This window comes from Hyaloscypha bicolor (assembly GCF_002865645.1).
Source record: "Hyaloscypha bicolor E unplaced genomic scaffold K444scaffold_10, whole genome shotgun sequence".
In the NCBI taxonomy this organism is placed as follows: domain Eukaryota; kingdom Fungi; phylum Ascomycota; class Leotiomycetes; order Helotiales; family Hyaloscyphaceae; genus Hyaloscypha; species Hyaloscypha bicolor.
This window is the reverse complement of record NW_020194512.1, coordinates 1610181-1630523: the sequence shown is the minus strand read 5'-3', so window position 1 is coordinate 1630523 and position 20343 is coordinate 1610181. Positions and strand designations below refer to the sequence as shown.

The 20343-nt window shown below is 49.5% G+C and overlaps 5 protein-coding genes across 5 annotated transcripts; 4 read left to right on the top strand and 1 right to left on the bottom strand.

Moving 5' to 3' along the window:
• Positions 1-124: 124 nt before the first annotated feature.
• K444DRAFT_639180 (cytochrome P450 monooxygenase-like protein) lies at positions 125-2050 on the top strand (the record flags this gene model as incomplete). The annotated part of the gene is made up of 8 exons (XM_024884344.1): positions 125-522; positions 573-754; positions 810-985; positions 1031-1186; positions 1237-1465; positions 1496-1663; positions 1714-1815; positions 1860-2050. 8 exons carry the CDS (start codon positions 125-127, stop codon positions 2048-2050), a joined length of 1602 nt encoding a protein of 533 aa, XP_024744042.1.
• Positions 2051-3167: 1117 nt separating this feature from the next.
• K444DRAFT_550311 (TPR-like protein) lies at positions 3168-7935 on the bottom strand. Its single transcript, XM_024876504.1, has 2 exons — positions 7705-7935; positions 3168-7621 (listed from the first exon to the last, which is right to left on the bottom strand). The coding sequence occupies exons 1-2, from the start codon at positions 7821-7823 to the stop codon at positions 3472-3474; spliced, it is 4269 nt and encodes a 1422-aa protein (XP_024744041.1). The 5' UTR covers positions 7824-7935; the 3' UTR covers positions 3168-3471.
• A 175-nt stretch (positions 7936-8110) lies between these two features.
• On the top strand, positions 8111-10996 carry K444DRAFT_578516 (glycoside hydrolase family 5 protein). Its single transcript, XM_024877617.1, has 3 exons — positions 8111-8809; positions 8864-10114; positions 10162-10996. Exons 1-3 carry the CDS (start codon positions 8423-8425, stop codon positions 10810-10812), a joined length of 2289 nt encoding a protein of 762 aa, XP_024744040.1. The 5' UTR covers positions 8111-8422; the 3' UTR covers positions 10813-10996.
• Positions 10997-11627: 631 nt separating this feature from the next.
• K444DRAFT_516004 (ARM repeat-containing protein) lies at positions 11628-15920 on the top strand (the record flags this gene model as incomplete). The annotated part of the gene is made up of 11 exons (XM_024873641.1): positions 11628-12527; positions 12576-12764; positions 12820-13285; positions 13337-13461; positions 13511-13582; positions 13637-13861; positions 13912-14015; positions 14082-14340; positions 14396-14538; positions 14590-15191; positions 15247-15920. The coding sequence occupies 11 exons, from the start codon at positions 11628-11630 to the stop codon at positions 15918-15920; spliced, it is 3759 nt and encodes a 1252-aa protein (XP_024744039.1).
• Positions 15921-17846: 1926 nt separating this feature from the next.
• K444DRAFT_6614 (uncharacterized protein) lies at positions 17847-20223 on the top strand. Its single transcript, XM_024886579.1, has 4 exons — positions 17847-18209; positions 18272-18883; positions 18930-19070; positions 19118-20223. The coding sequence occupies exons 1-4, from the start codon at positions 18150-18152 to the stop codon at positions 19934-19936; spliced, it is 1632 nt and encodes a 543-aa protein (XP_024744038.1). The 5' UTR covers positions 17847-18149; the 3' UTR covers positions 19937-20223.
• Positions 20224-20343: the final 120 nt, after the last annotated feature.

Below are 20343 nucleotides of genomic sequence, written 5' to 3'. Positions count from 1 at the left end.
CTTAAGAAACGTTTCGTGTTAGAGAAACGTAAGGGATGATATAATCGTGCATTCTCTTCACGACGACAATGCTCTGCAAAGCTTGATCGACTTTATCTAAACGCCACTGAGATTTGTTTTCGAGATGCTGACACCAGGAAGCCTTGCCAGCCTCGGGGCCGTACTTGGCGTGAGCTCTCATTTGGGCTACTTCATACATGGCGAGCATCACAGGCAAGCCGTCCGTCTCTTCACAGTCCTCACTACTTCACCGGTCGCTATTTTCATACTCATCAGCAAGCTCGACGAACCTGCATCTATCACATTCGCCGCACAGAAAACCGCAATTGCAATGCTTTCATACCTGGCTTCTTTGATCGCAAGCATCTTGACCTATCGGATCTTCTTCCACCCACTCCGACACTTCCCTGGACCATTTACCGCAAAACTTACCAAGCTCAGCCATGTACTACGCCTTCTTGAAAAATCGGATAATTATATTCAAGCAGATCAGCTACATAAAGAGTATGGAGATGTTGTGAGGTGAGTTTTCTGTTCAATTAATATGCCACGGACCGCTGAACCAGCACCAGAATTGGACCCAACGAGCTGTCGATTAAGATTCCCGAGATCGTGCCTCTCATCTATGGACCTGGTTCAAAATGTTCCAAGATAGCATGGTATGATGTCGTCGGCCTTCCGAATAAATCGTTGCAGCTAGAGCGTGACCGTCTTACTCACGATAAACGAAGAAAAGTTTGGGATCGAGCATTCAGTGCAAAATATAAATTTCTTCCGATTTTTCTTCATAGCTTTGACAGACTTTTAAGCACTTCGTGACTACGAGAGCCGCGTAGTCGGACACGCCAGTACGCTTATAAACCAGCTGCAGGCTCGCTCCGGCCATGAAGTTGATGCTTCCCTTTGGTTCAACTTCTATTCTTTCGATGTCATGGGTGACCTTGCATTTGGGCGTAGTTTTGATATGCTCATATCCGGCAAGAAGGTCAGGATTCGTCCACTCTTTTAGAAGTATTCTAACACGGGACAGCATTACGGTCTCGAGGCATTGCAAGAAGGAATGGCACCCCTTGGTATCATCAACCCCCTTCCATGGGCCATTCCGATTTTCCAAGCCCTACCACAACCTGCTGGCATTGATCAGTGGGTTGAGTTCTCGAACAAGCAAATTCTGGCTCGAAAAAAGGTAGGTTTCTCCTCAAACCTATGTTGGGGCACTGATAAATTTGACTGTAGTATACCCCAGAAAACCCCGACATAATGAGTTGGTTAATTGAAGCTGAGAATGGACACACGGATCCCGTCGCCAGCGATCCACGGTGGCTCTGGGGCGACACTCGCCTCGTGATCGTAGTCGGGAGCGACACTACCTCATCGGCACTAACCCATATCTTCTACCACTTAGCTAAAGAACCTCATATTGTTTCTAAGCTCTGGGCAGAGCTGGAACTAATATATACCCCTGGTTCCGAGACTGAGGTGAGAGATATCTAAGATGCGAGGTATCTGAATGGTGTTATAAATGAAGCGCTGCGCTTGCACCCTCTTGTTCTGAGTGGGTTGTTGCGACAGACGCCGCCGGAGGGGACTATGGTCGGAAATACGTTCATACTGGGAGGTATACGCATAACGGTGTTAGCTCCTACTTGGAGTATGGGGAGATGTAAGTGTACTTAATGTTTAAGAGGTGATTGTGTTACTGATGTGGAGTAGTGGAGTCATGCTATGAGAGTGCTGAGGAATTCTTGCCTGAGAGGTGGGGTGAAAGACCGGAGCTAGTACTTAACAAGGCAGTTTTCATGCCTTTCTCATTAGGTCAGTTCGTCGAGAGATCATGAAATCTGCTGACCGTTCTCAAGGAACGTACTCGTGTATTGGAAAGCAGCTAGCATTGATGGAGCTTCGCGTAGTCACAGCTCGGATTGTGACCCAGTTAGATATTGCATTTGCTCCCGGCAAAGATGATACTGATTTATTGGAGAAGACGAAGGATGTCTTTACTTTAGAGGTTGCTCCACTCGGAATGGTGTTTTCGCCGCGAAGAAAATGAAACTCTGCATTGCGGAAAAGTGCCTCGTGTGTGAGCCGAATAATAGCAGCTACGGTGCGACTAACTCCTCGAGATGTCGAACTACCCGAGTGGGGTGTGTTGAATAACAACGCAAAATGCGCCTCTTTAAAGGGTCTAAAATTCCTATTGTAGTTTTTTCTTTCCTCAACATTACCAACACAAAATCAATTTCTATCAAGTCTCTCACATTCCTCTACCAATTCCAAGACCAACAAACGCTGCATGGGGATGTGCGGAAGGAGAATGCGTGTGTGGGAATGCAATCACTATACTTGTGGCAACACTACAAATGCGGCTTGAAGGATTGTTCTCGCCAAAAAAAAAATCCTAAAAGCAACTGCCTATAATGTCCGAATATTTCGAAAAGGGGACATGCGAGGACTGCAGAGCCGGACGCTGGAGCTGGCTCCCCATTTGCGTACCAAAACCGCAGAATCCCTTGATGCTGCCTCCCCTGCAACGGCATATCAGAAAGAGGAGGGACAACGACAAGGGCAAAAACAGCAGAGGAGAGTCGGGAGACAAACCGCCACCAAGGAGTGGCCACGTCCGGTAGGAGTAAAGGAAAAGCCAAGATTGTTCGAGAATTGCCCACGTTTGATTGAATAGTTGATGCTTCTGTATTTACTTTCGGCACTGCAAGGCTTTCGGAGCTTGGAGTCTTCGCTTGTACAACCCCCATGCTTTGGCATGGTTTTTCGTATGGTTTTCTGCATGGCTTTAGCAGTCTCCCATTGTTCGGACACAATATGTACGATTCAGCTTCTCGATTTCTTTGCATGGCTTTTGGGAACTTGGGTTTGATGGACAGGTATTTTTGGCGCTCGGAAGGTCCTGTACTTAGTCCTACACTGCAGGATTACTGGCATTCTCTGGCACATCTTGTCAAGCAATTGGCGTTGAATGTGTAGACTTTGTAATCTTACAACCAATGGTTTCGGTGAACAGGACTTAGGTTGCAGGAGTAGAGACATTTTGGCATGGAATTTGTAGGCTTGTAAAATATTTATAACACATGGGTTGTGTTACCGCGTTACATGATTACAATGAAAGAGTCGCGAATCATCAAGCTTCTTGAATCAGGAATTGTGGCCATGCAGGAAAACAGCGACCAACGACAGCAGTTACTCATACCGGAACCCGAACATGGAGCATTGCCTTGGTCTTGAATTAGGATAATGAAGAGTAATAGCAGAGAAGAAATGCAGATGCATCTGCAATATGAGAGATTTGGCCACTACCCCTATTCGTTGGCTAGCAGGAGGCTTCGCGAGATCCCGGGGTCCACTAACCACGATACCACTGCACCGGATCAGGGGGTGGAATTTTCATATGACATTATAATTTCTCATCATCGTATAAGAACCTCCATCTATCATGCACCAAGTCTAATGACTTCATCAATCCCGTCCAGACAATGCAGCGCTCAAAGATAACCACCCCTCATTACCCCAAGGCGCAAACATAACCGCCCTCTGCGCATCTCCAACTTTTCCCGTTCCCCCAAACGCCCTCGAAAGATCATCAGCCTCAAGCTCACCCCTTGGAGGAACAGCCTCTAACGCCGTCTTCAGCGCCATCTCAGCCGTATATTCATCGCCCTCAATCTCAGCAAGGCGACCCCATCCATGAGGGAGATTAGGATGTAAGAAGATATCCGTCTGGACCTTCGTCAAGACCTCCTTCTCATGATTACTTCCGGATAAAGCAGCAATGGCGCGAAGCACTTCGCCAACCTGTCCCTGTTCACGATTACTTATTGTGCTCGTAGCGCGGATATCTTGAAGGCTGGCAGTGACAGCCTCGAGGCTTTCACTGTCTTGGTCGAGGATGGCGATAATTCCGAGGAGGAGGACGGACTGCACATGTTCTGGGTGGTTCTCAACGCAGTCAAAGAGGTTGTCTCGAGCTTTGTTGCGGGAGCCTTCGTCTCCTGTTGCCCACAGTACTTGTGCCAGCAGACAAAATGCATCTGGATTTCCATTTGACTCTTCGAGGGCAGGTAAGAAGTACTGGAGAGCAGTTTCTGGCTTCTCGGAGTAATAGTGGGCCAGACCGACCGTCAGATGGGCAGAGAGCCGACATTTCTGGCGAGCTTCTGTTGAAAGTTCATTGCCAGCATCATCGGCACTTAGTTGAAGAGCAGTTTCGCCATTATCGATAGCTTCTGGATAAGACCTAGCAGACAATTGAGATCGAGCAAGATCTGCTTTTCCAAGGGCAAATCGAGAAAGCGATGAAGGAGATTCAGAGACTTCGTAGTCAGCCTCAACTGTTGTGCAGATCTTTGACAGTGCGACCACGGCAGAAGGAAGATCATTAATCCGCTCCAAGAATAAGGTGGACAGATGTTGGTATGTTAGATCTGTAGGAGCCATAGCCTGCAGCTGATTAAGTGCAAACAAAGGTTGAACAAGTTCTGTAATACTAGATGGCGTCTTGGAGGCAAGAATCTGATCGAAGGCAGATTGTGCGTATTGCCGCTGTACGATTAAAGAGGAAGACTCGGATATCCCCATGGCGTGGGTGAAGAGTAGATTTGCTTCCTTTATATCTCCTGTCATCAAGAGAGCAAGCAACCCTTGTCCCACCCAGGCATGGGCGAAGTCTGGGTCACTGGACTGTGCACGCGTAAATGCATCATTGGCAAGGCCAAAGTCATTTTGCAACAAGTACAAAGTTCCGAGATTCGTCCACGCCTGAGCGCTTCTCTCGTTCAAGAATAAACTCCGGACAAACGAGTGCTGAGCAACCTTCGGATTCAGCTCGCTGGTGACCGCACCTAGGGCGTTCCAGAACTCGGAATTGCCTGCTTCAAGTTCGATAGCTCTCTTGAAACAACGCACAGATGCCTTAAGATATCTTGTAGATTTCTTCTTGAGTTCGGGACTAACACAAACGTGAGCCCGATGTTCGGCCCAACCCAAGTTGTAGTATGCAACAGCCTGAGCATGTAAATCATGCGCTGAAGCATGGATAGCTCTCTTGTGAGCAAGAATAGCTGCATGGAAGCACCTCGTAAGATTCAACCCGTCTTCCTCGGCGGCAGAATAGAGTCCGTTTGCGAAGACAATATCCACCCCAACACCATCGACCTCGTCGAAGACACTGTAAGCACTTCGATTGTCTCCAGCTTGTAAAAGCTGTCTGACTTTTGCATGCGGGAAATCTGAAATGCGACTTTGCACCCATGTGAATATGGAGCAAGCATCTCCCGCTGCTCTCCAAAGATTAAATGCATCAGCTCGGCTTTCGACGAGACCGAGGGCTGCATCAATGGTTTCCGTGGCGCGGCGGATAGCATGTCCAAATAGACCCTTCTCGACGCTATCCCAGGCACTCTCCACCAACGCTTGAATCAATGCCATTGCGACCCCAGATTCGGTCGGCCGTCCCTCCAGCACTCCTTTATATCCCTCAATTGCTTCATCGTAGTCACCCAATTCCCGCTTGACATTGGCTAGCATATGCTTGGCGAACCATGTCTCACCAGACTTCCGTTGTTCAACCTCGTGCTCGAACTTTTCTGCGTGCTGAAATGCCTTGGTTGCTGCAATGTATCTCCCAGAATTGTGGTAACTCTCCCCAAGCCCGACCCAGCAATGATAATCACTGGGTGTGATCCGGAGTGCTGATTGAAAGGAAACAATGCTTTTCGCATACTCTTGCTTGTTTAATTCGGCCACCCCAAGTGCCGCAAATGGCCAGCTGACACCTTTCTTCTTTGATCCAGGCGACGGCCTTACCTTGCCGGAATCAACAACCCGCCGAGCAACAACTTCTACAAGTTCCCATTCCCCTTGCTCTGCGAAGATCCTAGCCAGTCGTTCGGCTGCCTCGACCTCTGAAGAAGATAATTCGAATGCTTTTTGGAAGCATTTTCTGGATCTCTTTTTGTCCTTTGAATAGTCGGCATAGTAGATTCCGAGACTCGTATATGCAGGTGCAAAGTTGAGATTGCTCTTCAAAGCAGCCAAGAAGTAAGAGTAGGCGCCGCTCCTATCTTTCCGGGCTGCCTTTGTAGTATCGATGTTCCACATGCAGACTCCAATCCGATATTGAGTTTGGGCAAGTAGTTCTCGCATTTTTTGATCCTTAGTGTCAATATTGGACATCGAATCTTCCAATTCCTCCTTGCCTTGAGAATAATCGCCGTTCAACGCCTTTACCCATGCAGCTTCTGTCTTGATTTTAATATTGCCCGAGTCTCTTTTCAGGGCCCGCCCCAGGAATTCTATAGCAGCCGGATAGTCTTCCTCCTCTTCATAGATGAGCCCGATACCTATCAAGGCAGGCGTTGAGCTAGGATTTCGGACGAGCAATCCGTCGAATAAAACCTTCGCCTCAGGATGGTTTTTCGGCGATTGGTAGAAGACCAAGGCAGTTGCAAGTAGAGCAGTCATTGACTCGGAAGAGTTTTCAAACTTAAGGCCAATTTTGTTCGCCTCCTCCATCACCAAGCGTCGGCCATTTCGCATGAGTTCTACCACGCTCTCGTACTCCTCAAGAAACTGATAGTATTCTCCCATCAGCCGATGAGCAAGAATTGACTTTCCTGAATCTGCCATCCCTTCGGTCATAATGAGTAGGCGGTCCTCGAGAAGCGCTGGGCCCTCAAGAGAGACTCCACCCCCTTCGTCTTCATCGCCATCACTTTCGTCTGATGCGGTATCATTCTGAACGGGTGTTGGAGGTGGAGGCTTTGGGAATGGCGATATTTCGCTGCTCAAGAATCCTTGTAGAACTTGAGCAAGGCCACTAGTAGGAAATGCCATGCAATATTCGCGTAAGATGTTCACATCTAGCTCTTGAATATTTTTTGGGTCTGTCCATCCAATTGCAATGTCCCATGCCAGTTTGTAAGGGTGCTTGATGATGACCATGTCGTTTGCCAATTTCAAAACTTTGTTGCGTCTCTCGACCTTTTGCTCTCCTGGTGGAAGGATAATCAATACATCTAGACATCTTTGGAGGAGCTTTTCTTCATATTGGCGTCGTATCTCATCATCATTACTCCAGTCAATGATTTTTTCGTATAATTCTTCCAAATCACTGTCTCGTAACACCTCGCGTTTGACCTCAACAGTGACTTGTCCAATTTTCGCTCCAAGTCTGGTCCTTCGTTCTCCAATATCCTTGTTGATGCGTTCTTTCTCCTCAAACTCCGTAATCTGTGCCATAATCTGGTATGTGTGGCCTGGGTGCGGGATGCGACCTTCTAGGTAATCGTAGATGGGACTGGTTGGTAGGACAATCTCTTGGGCTTTCTTACATTGGAGACGAGTGCCTTGGTTCTTTGCAAATCCGAGGAACGTGTCAACGACAACTTGACATTTGTACTTGTCGTCCGCTGCTTGGTAGATTTCGGCCAATCTCAAAGCCGCAGTCTGGTATAACTCCAATTTGTGACTGCCCTGCTTCTCGTATAGCTGGATAAGCCCTTGCCATGCTTGAGGATCGGAGGATTTGAGTTTCGTCGCAGACTCGTACGCCTTCTCGGCCTCTTCGTTTTTATTCTGTTTGCTGAGGGCGAACCCTAGGAATAGAGACCTTTCAAAGAATCAGCTGCGCTTCTACAACAAGCTACATCAGTTTCGTGACCCGATAAGGGCCCATCCAAAGACACAACATACCCTTGATAGCTCTTGGGGTCTGCGGCCAGCAACTTCTGGGCCTCCTGGATGGCATCGTCATATTTTTGGGACTTGATGGCCGCGCCGATGGCTTTCAGCGCTGCCTTGGGTCCTGACATGATTCAAATGCCTCGATGCCTGGCATATCTGGGTTCAGCAGAGAGCGGCACGTGCGAGTGATTTGCTCTGTTCTGTTGCGATGCGTGATGTGTGATGTCTGTGGGCGATGCTGATCACCCCTCGTTTTCGACAGCCTTGTGTTCCTGAGATCATCCCCCACCCCACGGCCATCCCTGTTCGGAATTTGGCCCGAGTTCGTCTTGCGACGGGTGAACTTCGGGCTGCGGCGACGAATCACCTCCTTCACGAACGCCATTGCTGGGGTTATTCAGCAGCTTCACTTGACCGAAGACACGCCTTGGCCGAGCATAAATTACCTTGGAGTCCTACGTCTGCCATCCTACACCTCTTCCTATGTTCTATAAAACCCAATGATTCCTTCATGCGCCACCCAGGATAGCAGATGACCGGACACCTCGAAAGTTGAAGCTCTGTACGAGGATTCAACAGTGTCATTGATCAGCCTCCGCCTGCATTTAGCCCTGCCACGATTGGAATTCCCGTTCTGGCCGGCCGTATCTTCTCGAGAAGGCTTCGAATATATCAAAGGCCTATCCGCAGCCTTTCGAGATTGGAGACTAGGACAGCACCAGTTTCAATGATGTCGCCCCTGAGACTTACAATTGAGGACGGCCACTTCCGCGATTCCCACAGAAGACAAGTAACACTGCGTGGAATCAACGTTGCAGGAGACGCAAAGTTCCCGAGCAATCCAGATCAGCCTTCTCATGTCCCCGAGGACTTCTTTGACGGAGACAACGTCAATTTCCACTCGCGACCATTCCCGCAGGAAGACGCCCACCTCCACTTCTCTCGACTAAAACGCTGGGGTTATAACACCATAAGATATGTCTTTACCTGGGAGGCAATTGAGTCTGCGGGCCCAGGGATCTACGACGAAGAATGGATCCAGCATACGATTGAGATCCTGAGACTGGCAAAAAACTATGGCTTTTATATTTTCATGGATCCTCACCAGGATGTTGTATGTATCCTTTGCCTCTCCCCACCCCTGTCCTTACTGACGTTTTCCATACAGTGGTCTAGATTCTCTGGAGGTTCTGGTGCCCCAATGTGGACGGTCTATGCCTGCGGGTTGAATCCCCAAAGCTTTGCTGCAACAGAAGCTGCTCTTGTACACAACACATACCCGGACCCAGAAAACTTCCCGAAAATGATATGGTCGACAAACTACACTCGGCTGGCATGCCAAGCAATATTCACAATGTTCTTTGCGGGCCGGGACTTCACACCTAAATGCATCATCGACGGGAAGAATATTCAAGACTATTTGCAGGACCACTTTGTCAATGCTGTTGCGCACCTTGCCAAGCGAATACACGAGGCTGGGGACCTGGAAAATGAGGTTGTCATTGGCTACGAGAGCATGAACGAGCCAAACCGTGGGCTGGTGGGATGGCCTGACATTACAGCAATCCCCAGCGAGCAAAAGTTACAGAAAGGCACGAGTCCAACGGCATGGCAAGCTATCTTAACGGGCTCGGGTAGAGCATGTGAGATTGACACTTGGGACATGGGTGGCATTGGTCCATATAAGTCAGGACGCGTGTTGGTAGATCCTCAAGGTGAAAGTGCATGGCTCCCGGCCAGTTATGACGACTCGAGATACGGATATAAACGAGACCCTGGATGGAAGCTTGGAGAGTGTATCTGGGCTCAGCATGGCGTTTGGGACCCGAGTACGGACACAATCTTGAAAAAGGACTATTTCAAGAAGAACCCACGGACCGGCGAGGTTCTCGATTACGAGCAATTCACAAACATCTACTACATGGACCATTATCGGAAATACAGAGATGCGATTCGAAGCCATCACAAAGAGTCCATCCTTTTCTGCCAACCTCCTGTTTTGGAGATCCCTCCATCTATCAAAGGCACCAAAGACGACGACCCGAAGATGGTTTACGCACCTCATTATTATGATGGTATCACCCTTATGACCAAAAAATGGAATCGCTACTGGAATGTGGATGTTTTCGGCATTTTGAGAGGGCGGTACTTGACCCCTGCCTTCGCCGTCAAAATTGGAGAAACTGCTATTCGGAATTGTTTCAAAGATCAACTATCGGCCATCCGACAGGAAGGACTAGATTACATGGGTAATCACCCTTGTGTTTTGACCGAGTTCGGAATTCCTTACGATATGGATGACCAATATGCGTACAAGACTGGCGACTACTCCAGCCAGTCTGGTGCCATGGATGCGAATCACTTTGCAATTGAAGGCAGTTCAATGGCTGGTTATACCCTTTGGTTGTACATGTGCGAGGTAAGTAACCTGCGTATCAACATTTAATCAAGTTCTAACAGAAGTAGAACAAGCATCATTTAGGTGACCAGTGGAATGGAGAGGATCTGTCAATTTTCTCTTTGGATGATCGGCCCCTTCCACTCTCTACAGTTCCCCCCACGCCTTCGAATGGATCTACTTCCAGCCTAGTGCAAAAACCTGGACCTGGTATCAAGAGAGAGCTCTCGGCCGAGTTGAACGTAAATCCTGGGAATTTGAGACAGAACCTCAAAACACCCTCGATTTCTTCGAAGACGGCCGAAGAAGCACCCGAACTGAGAAACGCACCCGGCTTCCGAGCAGCCGAGGCATATGTCCGACCTTCGCCAATTGCAACCGTGGGAAAGATTCTCCATTCTGGATTTGATCTGCGGAATTCTATCTTCTCATTCGGCCTGCACGCCCATGAAGCTAGCAAAGAACACGCACCTACAGAGATATTTCTTCCCGAGTTTCACTTCCCAAAAGAGCAATGTGAGGTCGAGGTCACAGCAGGGAAGTGGACGATCAGCACTGACGAGTCTGATGGTCATATGATTCAAAGACTTCGATGGTGGCATGTGGAAGGAGAGCACCATATTAAAGTTACTGGCCAGAAACGGCAGTACGCTCTTGGGAAAGAAGATGAAGAGGGGTACTTGGACCAGTGCCAGCAGAGTAAATGCTCAGTTATGTAGAGATGAAACGGGTTACGATGCAACGATTCTGCATATCATTTTTTTTGGCGCTAGGGAGCATCACATTGCTGCTGGATGATGCATGGGTTCAGCGTGGCTGCTTCAAATATGCCCTCCGAGCAATTGGATCAGGTTCTAGGAATATAAACAGATTGTATAATACCATCTTGTAATAATGACAGCTCCAATTGATTTCAGATATTTCTAGGTGCCGAAATGTGATTAAATTTACTAAAATTGGCAGGGCTCTTTTACGATAATAAAGCGAGGATTGGCGGTGATCCGTCGCGTGGTCCCCATGCCACCAACACGAGTTTTTCGATTCGTACTGCGTCATTGAGTAAGACGAAACATCCATGCCGAGCAGACGAGGCTCTCGCAGCAACATCTTACTCACATACACAGCACGTTAAGGCACGAACCGAGTTGGCCTGATTGGTTACTCGGCGATTTTGGAGTTCATCTAGCGGTGGCCGCAGCAAGCCCCCAGGCGGCCGCATTTCAGCCTTCTGAAATTCGAAGGTTAGGCCACGGCCGCCGTTCACGAATTTATCGCCATCTTTGTTTTCTCAAGCCCACCTTTCACTTTTTGATTTTAACCTACCCCCCGAGAAAATATAGACTATTGCATGGTCTATTCTACTCAACTCTCTCCCAGGCTCTGGAGCTCTTTGCAATTCAACAACCAAGCATATGACGCGCGCGATCAGGTCACGGGCTTGACTAGTTTCGCTCTCGACGACTTCCCCTTTGTATGACACTTCCTTTGACAGGGCAAATCTTATCTGCAGTCCGCAGTAGACCGTGAATACAAGATGAACGGGTCCGCCAACGGCCACAGCGCTGTAAGCGTACACACCGGCGACCGACCGAGCGGGCAAGTCGACGGAGGTAGCACAACCCTATTACCTCGAATCCACGAAGCTCTTGAGATCGTCCACGGCCCATATTCCTCCAACGAATCACGCCGCCAAGCTTCCGTTTACCTTGAAGAAATCAAGACCAACGATGAAGCTCCCTACCATGGCTTCACTTTGGCCTCCGATAAATCCCAGCTACCCGTCGTTCGCCACTATGCCTTGTCGCTGCTCGAGCATGCTATTAGACACAAATGGGCTGGGTACTCGGAAGAGCAGGCAGCATTGCTGAGAAGTTGGGTCCTGCAATTAGCTGAGCACATCTCGCTAGATGATCCCTTATACCTTCGAAATAAAGCGGCTCAATTGTGGGTCGAGATTGCAAAGAGAAGCTGGGCAGCGGAGTGGACTGATATGGATGAGCTTCTGGTACGACTTTGGAATCTTCCTGGATCTGTGGTACACAAGGAGTTCGTGCTGTTCGTCCTGGAGACGCTCTCAGACGAGATTTTCAATGGCGAGGATACAGTGGCCGTTTTGCGAGAAGGTGCTCTGAGCAGAGCTTGTGTGGATATTTTCACACCAGCCATTGTCCTGGCTGAACGATTTCCAAACCGGCAGGGTGGACCTGCTGTAAGGTATGGTGAAGAAGGCTGGCTGGTTAGATTGGGGGAACTGCTCAACCAATGCCTCGACAATGGTCTTCAGGCGAACCCACAGTACCAAAGCTGCGCAGCGAAGACATTAGCAGTCTATAAGTCTGTGATGCCCTGGGCAGTCCCTCAGGCTATTTCAAGCGCATCTTGTGTCCAACATATGTGCAAAAGTCTCGCTGCCTCTAGTGTAGCCGTGCAACTGGTAAGCACCGTAAAATTCCATTACTATGTTTCCCGCTGACACTTGCAGGGTTCTGTTGAGGCCCTCCACGCGCTATACAGTCGAATGCACTTTGATGATGATGAGTTCTTGTCCCTTGTCTGTCCAATGTACACCAGTCAGATGGTAGAACTTCTCCGCAAACTATTTGAATGGTCTGTGGTTGATCCACACGATATCGATGATGAGAAGTACCTATTTGCAAAGAAATTCTCCGAGGTAGGATGTTTAGATGATTTAATCCTTTTACTTTGCACTCTCTAACCTTGATCAGATGATATCAACGGTCGGAAATTACATCGAGCAGAAAATCTCAGCAATACCTGAGGACTGCGATCTCCCTAACTTATTGAATCTTTTCCTTGCTATTGCTCAGAGCCCAAGCTTTGTCATTTCGATACCCGTCCTTGTCACATGGACACGATTACTTCGTTCTGAAACTATTGGCGGATCTCCAACTATTACCCCACTAATTGCCCCTTTACTTGAATTGTGCAGCTCACGACTCATACGATATGAGAGCATGCCAGAAGACTCCGACGATCCTTCGTTAATTTTCCTCCTTGAAGATATTGACACCCAGCCAGAGCGACACGCATTTTTGGGTAACTATCGTCGATATAGTACCCAGGTCATCGAGTACATAGTTCGGCAAAAGCAGTCAGAAGCCATCTACCACATTTTGAGCCAAGTTGATCAATCAATGCACCATTTATATGATGGTCAACCCCCATTCGCTGGTTTGTCTTGTGCTTTGGCGGAAGCCGTGGAACCTCGCTAACATTCTGAAGTTGCGACTTACTCTAAAACTTCCATGCCAGTCTTGCGCGTTGATGCTCATTTCACGGTTGTGGAAGCGGCGTTGAAGGGGTATATGAAATGGAGATCGGCACATGGCTCAAAGCCCCAACAGGATGTAAAAACACCTGGAAGCTATTTTCGAACTAAAAGCTAACATTATGTAGGAGCAAGAACGAATTGCTATGGAGAACAACCTTGAAGCATGGTGTGAGAGACTATTAGAGATGCAGTTTGAGGTATGACCCCATTCTGATTTCTTACTGATTGAGCAAGAGATTGACAATCCCTAGGATCCTATCATTCGCAAGAGAATCCTTCAACTTGCTGTTGCATTTTCGACCACAGCGCTGGACAAGAAAGTCACCTTTATGTTGAAGGTTCTCGAACATATCCTCATGAGCCGCCCTGTTGAACAACCTGAGTATAATGCGTACAACGAGGCTGTGAAAGAACTACAGACCGATGGGATGTACGAATTGCAACGTTTGGCTAGTAAGATGCCTGACCAACTACTGGTAAGCCTTGTCCCGAAAAGGCAAAATGCGCTATATTGACAAAATTTCAGGACGTCTATGATCAACTCGAAGCTAAAGTCAACGAAATTATTTCTTCGGGATCGTTAGATTCAAAGCGCCAAGTGGCATATCAAACGTTCCTGTTCACGATCATGTAAGCATAGTCTCGTGCGTCTGGTCAGGCGCCGTCGAGTATGAACAGGTAACTAAGTTTTTACAGTCATCGAGCTACGAAGATAGATACAGAAGTTCGATTACAAAAACTTCATGGCTTCATCAATCCCGTTCAGCAGCTTTGGCAGAACCCTAAGATGGACGAAGCGATCTCATCATTTAGTGGATTCTGCGGGCTATTAGGATTGAGCCAAGTTAGAGATTACTTGGTCACTCGGCATGTTCATGAAATCGATGATTGGGGATTGTATCAGCTTGATGCTCAAGGCCAGGCCATGCAAAAGGATCTCGAGGAGCGACTGAAGGTTGTTGCCATTCCACATTAACATCAAAGAATGTTTGGCTGACGTTGGATTTCAGGCTCTCCCACTTCGGACTACTAAATCGTTCCTTGCCTGCTCAACAGAAAAGGTCGAGAAGGATAGTGCTCCTCATAAGGTGTCTTGTGCGCTGTGGCGGGAAGCTTTACCAGTGATCCTTCCCAGCCTACTGAAATTCTTGAGGTCGGCCTAACCACATCGACTGTAATGAAATTGAGCTGATAAAATTTCTAGCCACGCACATGCGTTTCATAATCCAGCAAATTGGGCTGGACTTCCGCCCGAGATGCGCTCAGTAGTGAGCCGAATCTTGACCGACCGTTTCTGGCAAGCCGGTATCTCGGTAGGCAGTAAGGATGACTTTTATGCCCGGGTGACTGGCACAAAGTCCACTATGGAGGGCTTTGCTTCGTCAATTCGAGGCTCTGTCCGCACGGTCCGGGAGTCTTGTTACTCGATCCTCTGGTGCATGAGCAAGCTCGATGTCGATTTCTATGGCTTCAGCGAACTCCCAGGACCTCTGGCACATGCTCTGTTTGCAGATGCTCACTGCTTATCCTCCCACCAACTCATCGCCCTTCTGAATGTTGTTCGCCTTATGGTTGATGATTGTCCCGTTGAGCTTCGAAGCCATTTCGTGCCTCCGATCTTGGCAACTTGCTTTGCTCAGATGGATGCAAAATGCAGTTCGGAGTGGGAAAAGCTTGCCCAAAAGCAGGTCGCGGCAACGGAAGGGGAGAATTTGACAGATGAGATGAAAGAAGAGAGCATCTTGCGTCAACTGACCCATACCGCAGTCATGATGATCGGCGGCTTCCTCGACCCAGCACGGCAAAGTGAGAGCGTTCTTTTCTTTCTTGAAATGCAAGCTGACATTTGCAGACCCCAAAGCTGCTCCCAGCAGTGCAAAGGATGCCTCTACCTACATCGCCGAGGGTAGTCCTGCATCCGCCTACCCCTCGATGCGTAAATTCTGCCTTACATCGTCAACCATCCTTGAGCCTCTTCTTATGTTTCTGACTCATGCCATTCGTATGCGTGATGGTCGATGCTGTGGGGTCGTCCTGCGAGTATTCCGTTCTCTGATTCCCGAATTCGCAGATGACTCGCCACTATCGGCCTCGATTCGTGAATTCATCAGTACCGACGTCCTCAAGGCGTGCATTTCCTCACTCAATGAGCCTTACTTTGTCGACCTTCAAAAGGAGTTGGCCCAACTCATTGCGTCTATACTCACCTTTTATTCTCCACTTACTACAACACCCAGACAAATCCTCCTAAGGCTTCCAGGGATCGATGAACCTTCGGTAGACAAGTGCATCGACTATATCATGCGACAAGGCATGCAGCAGCGACAGCAACGAGCTTTGGTCCTTGACCTCCTGCGTGATATCAAGGGAGTAAGCATTAGCGAGCAAGGCCGAATTACCAAGACTGCATCTGCAGTTCGCAAAGAGCGGAGCAAGATGCAGCAAGAGTTCCTCAAAGAACAGACTGCAACTGCCGAAGAGAGGAAGGTAAGCCCAGGTCTAGAAGGCGTGGCAGGTATGTTCGAGGAGCATTGAGATACCCCGTTTCCCCACTAAGCGTGCGTTATTATGATGGGACGGGATTGTGCATATTCTGGCGGCCATGGCGATTCGGTCTTTCTGGCGGGTTGCTGGCAAGAGGGGAAAATTCGTGATATTTCAACGAGACATTTCGCATTTGACAGCGGGACGAGGCGCATGCTGGGAAAGCGCTTTTCACTTTTTACTGGATGTAGATGATATATGTAAACGGAGTACGCTTATGGCTCCAGGTGTCCCGGCAACGGTCAATCAAATCTGTTTATACCCCTGTCGCTTTGCCTTATCGAGCAGCAGAGCAAAGCAATCAGTGGAAATGTCCATCAGATCGCAGGAAGTTGTGGCCAAGCAGGCGCCAAAAGGAAAGGATTCACGGGATCTGCGTGGTGAAGCAATTGAGGAACAGGGATGCTCGAGAGGATTACTGGATCCGGCCCGCTTGGCGATCGTTGGTGGGAAGCGTGAAACGGTGCACCGGCCGCCCGCCGACAACGCCTTCGCGTGCGGCTTCAACGCTTGGGCCCGGCCCTCAGGTGTGTTTTATTTGCTTTTCGTGTGCGTGCAGAGATGGCGTGAACAACTGGACAGCAAGGCTGCTGCCGCTGTGCTGGTGAAGAAAGGGAAGGGGAGGGGGACGTCAGATTCAGGCCTTGATATCCACGGCTGAACGTTCGTACTGGACGAAGTTCTTCATGTCCGGGCATCGGATTTATTCCGCGAGAGAAGTTCTGTGCGGCGCTCCTCGATCTCTGGAGACGAACGATGGAATCGGCATCTTGCATTGCATCTGGCCCTCTGGGATTCGCCAAATCCTTCCTGGCTGCCACGACCCTTGAACGGCTGCGCTGAGTAACTGAGTTGATACTGTACAGATGGACATTATTGCACATGGCGCTGCAAGGTTTGAAATACGTTGTGTCGGGACCCCGAGAAGGCCGCCTTGATGTCATTAACCTTATGTGTTATGCGTCCTGGCATATTCGTGTTCGGGAAGCAGTTGCCCTCGACGGCGTCAAATGTCAGTGACATAGGCCCGCTCTGTTTCGAGCTAAATGCTCGGGGTCTGCTCCGGCGCCTCGATCTCAACGTGGTGAGTCAGGGGACTTGACAATTGAAGGTTAAAATCCGGGGGGTTGATATCAATTTTCACCAACTACGGACGTAAGTCCACTAACTCACTTGCGGTATCACTGGCGTGTCTCCGTCCTTGAGGTTTGTCTCCCCGATCAATTTGCCAGGATCTCTTCTCCATCTACAGTATGCCAATGGGTCGCGGGGCTTCTTGCTGCAGACTTGGTGGACGGTGGAGCTCGTGCGTTGCAGGGGGACAGGGCGAATCATGACCCCCGCCTCGACCTGGTTACTGGGAAGAGCTAGTTCGCTTTCTGCACATCGTCTTTGCGACTTGCGAGGCCCCTCAAAAGCCTCGAGTTCTGTATCAACCCGCATCTTCCCTTCTCCTTTCTTTCGTGAGCCCCTGGTCCTAATGTGCCCCCCCTTCGTGGCGCACACTAACAGCTCTTTAAGGCGTCAATCGTCGAATCAAAGTGTCTGTTGGCCGCCACTTGCGGCCACTTAGTCCCAGCCCCTCCAATTGGCAGGAGAGCTTCAGATGAGAAGCAGGCAGCTTCTCAATGACAACCCCTCTGTCCTAGGAACACCCTAGCCAGGCACATCAATTCCACCTATGCAGCCATGCCACAGGCCAAACGAGATCCGCACCTGGTCTGATACTGCACAGCCTCCCCCTCCGTTTTCGAAGAGCCTCTTGGTCTTGTAAACGAATCGTCCCAAGATCGATTTTCTCCCGGTTTAACACTGACGTCTAGCAACATTCTGGTACGTCCGGTGTTTCTTTCAACCGATCAAAGCGAACCATCGTGGACGGAGGATTTTCGATCCCTCCCGTCCTATCAGTCGATCAATCTGGAGCAGGCGGCGGCACATCACTCTTCCCGCAATACTTTGTCGACCGTTCGACCGTACTCCATCAGCACCTGCCAGGGTTTCAAGTCTTTGCACAGCCATCTGTCAAGCAAGAAGCAAGGTCCACCTCAGCCCAGAACGTCCAATATATTTCTTCATTGTGTGGTTTTTGTTCAGACCAGAAACTCTCAATCATCAACTGCGACCCTGAGTTGGTTGTCTCGCTGGTTCGAAAGATCTCCAACGCCATCCGAGGATCGCCAGGAAAGCCCTGGTATAGTCGGGATACTATAGGTCAAGATGGTTTACTGCGGGAAACCCAGTCGAGGCTGCCAGATGTGCAGGACTCGGAGGATCAAGGTATGCTCACTCTTCATCGCAGGACTATTCTATAACAGCTTTACTAACTGCTGCCTCCGCAGTGCGACGAGACCAAACCAACATGTTTACAATGCCAAAAATCGAGACGCCCTTGTCCAGGATACAAAGACGACTTTGATCTTGTCTTCCGGAATGAGACTCAAGCCACCGAGAGGAGAGCCCGGAAGGCCAACACTGGAAAGAAAGTCCATCCAACGGTTACTTTTACAGGCGCCCATACATCCTTCTCTACTGCGCCAGAGCTCATCATCGAGGATGGATCGCAAGCTCTCAACACACCAAGTTCGGACTCAGATACGTTTATGGGATTTGGGCCCCTGCCCGCCCTCACTATACCGGTGGATCAACAGGCTCCATGTTACTTTATGTCGAATTATGTCATTACACCGCGCCATGCCGCGAGAGGTTATTTCGATTTCCTTATGCCGATGTTGAAGAGTGAGAATGCAGATTCGCCAATAGCGCTTGCCTTTTCAGCGGTCGCGTTGGCTTCGTTGGCAGGAAGACCGGTTGGTAGAGGGACACGGTGGTTTGGGGATTCTTGTCTTCAATACACGAAAGCATTAAGGGCTGTCAACCTCGCTCTTCAAAATCCAGCTCAGCAATTGAAGGATTCAACTCTTGCGTCTATCATAATGTTGAGTTTCTTCGAGGTAAGTGGCGTGCTCGTACAACCGGTTTGGTACTAATATATTGTAGAACATGGCTTCGGAGCGGGGCAATGCCTCGGCGTGGTTCTCACACGTTGAAGGTGCGGTGCAACTTGTTAAGTTGCGAGGGAAAAAACAGTTGCGCACCAAAATCGGTTATTCTCTCTTTGTTTGCGTTAGAAACGCAATGGTAAGCAATTTCTCGTATGCCATCATGACTCTACTTACTGGAGGCAGGTGATCCAATGTATGTCCTCTGGCAAACCACCAGCTTTGGGAAGCGAATGGTGGATATCCGACCTCGCAAACGATGACATCGGAGTCTTCACCATAAAACTAAATCTGCACGTCGCCGAGCTCCGGCACGAAATCAACGTAGCACTAGCAACCTATTCTCGTTCGCCTGAGAATTTTCAAAACGTCGTAAACCTGATGAAGCGCGCGCAAGCAATGGAGCAAGAGTACCAAGACTGGGAGGCCTCCCTCCCAGACGAATGGAAGCCCCGGACCGTGGCGTGGGTAGACCAGATTCCTGGCGGCGAGATCTCTAAGGCGGAGGTGTGTCCAGGGAAGGTGGACATGTACGAGGACGTCTGGCTTGCAAATACATGGAACCACTCGAGAGTAGCGCGGCTCTTCATCTCAGGCTCCATTGTCCGCTGCGCGGCGTGGATTTGCAGTCCCGTTGATTACCGCACGACGCCGGAATACGCACAATCGGTACGGCTTTGTGTGGATCTTGTGACGGATATCATTGCGGGTATTCCGTACCATCTTGGCTGGCGTGTTGGCTCGAATGGGACGTTGGCGACGCCGGGTGATATGAGCAGTCCTTCCACAAGCGAGGCATTCAGCTGTCCGAAAGCGCTGGGAGGGTTCTTCTGTCTCTGGCCACTATTCGCAGTCAATAACTCGGATTACTCGTCTGACTCTCAAAGGAATTGGGCAAAAGGGAGGCTGCATTGGATTTCGGAGAATCTGGGCATGAAGCATGCGAAGGTTTTGAGCTGGGTATGTTCCCCTTCCCTTTCCCCCTTCTATATCTCCCGTCTTTGAGATGAGATGGAGGGGATGAAGGCTAACTGAGGAAATAGTTCCAACTCCGGCTCCCCTCCATGGTCATCCGCCGCGACTGCATGCTCCACACGCCCCCGTCCGCACAAATGATCACCGCAGCAGCAGCGCGTTCCACCTCTCACGGGACCTTCTCCTCGCCTCCCACACCCCACTCACCACTCTCCAACTCCAACTCTAACTCCAACAGCAGCTCTCCAATCAGCGTTGACCCTCGAGGCAACAGTTGGATGCCGAGCTCGCCGAGTAATGGGGGGTTGGGTATTGGGCTGACAGGTCCGTATACGCTTAACCCGCTGCAGCAGAGAGAGGCGATGCAGAGGGAGGCGTGGGAGAAAGAGCGGAACAGCCTATTGAAGAAGGCGAGTAATTCGGGTGGGGATTCCGTG

Excerpts from the sequence above, each read along its gene's own strand:
- K444DRAFT_550311 (XM_024876504.1), bottom strand. The coding sequence starts at position 7,823 with ATGTCAGGACCCAAGGCAGCGCTGAAAGCCATCGGCGCGGCCATCAAG. Across the intron at positions 7,622-7,704 it reads GACCCCAAGAGCTATCAAGG|GTCTCTATTCCTAGGGTTCG; the intron begins GTATGTTGTGTC and ends ATTCTTTGAAAG.
- K444DRAFT_6614 (XM_024886579.1), top strand. The coding sequence starts at position 18,150 with ATGGTTTACTGCGGGAAACCCAGTCGAGGCTGCCAGATGTGCAGGACT. Across the intron at positions 18,210-18,271 it reads GCAGGACTCGGAGGATCAAG|TGCGACGAGACCAAACCAAC; the intron begins GTATGCTCACTC and ends CTGCCTCCGCAG. Across the intron at positions 19,071-19,117 it reads TTTGCGTTAGAAACGCAATG|GTGATCCAATGTATGTCCTC; the intron begins GTAAGCAATTTC and ends TACTGGAGGCAG.
- K444DRAFT_578516 (XM_024877617.1), top strand. The coding sequence starts at position 8,423 with ATGATGTCGCCCCTGAGACTTACAATTGAGGACGGCCACTTCCGCGAT. Across the intron at positions 8,810-8,863 it reads TGGATCCTCACCAGGATGTT|TGGTCTAGATTCTCTGGAGG; the intron begins GTATGTATCCTT and ends TTTTCCATACAG. Across the intron at positions 10,115-10,161 it reads TTTGGTTGTACATGTGCGAG|AACAAGCATCATTTAGGTGA; the intron begins GTAAGTAACCTG and ends TAACAGAAGTAG.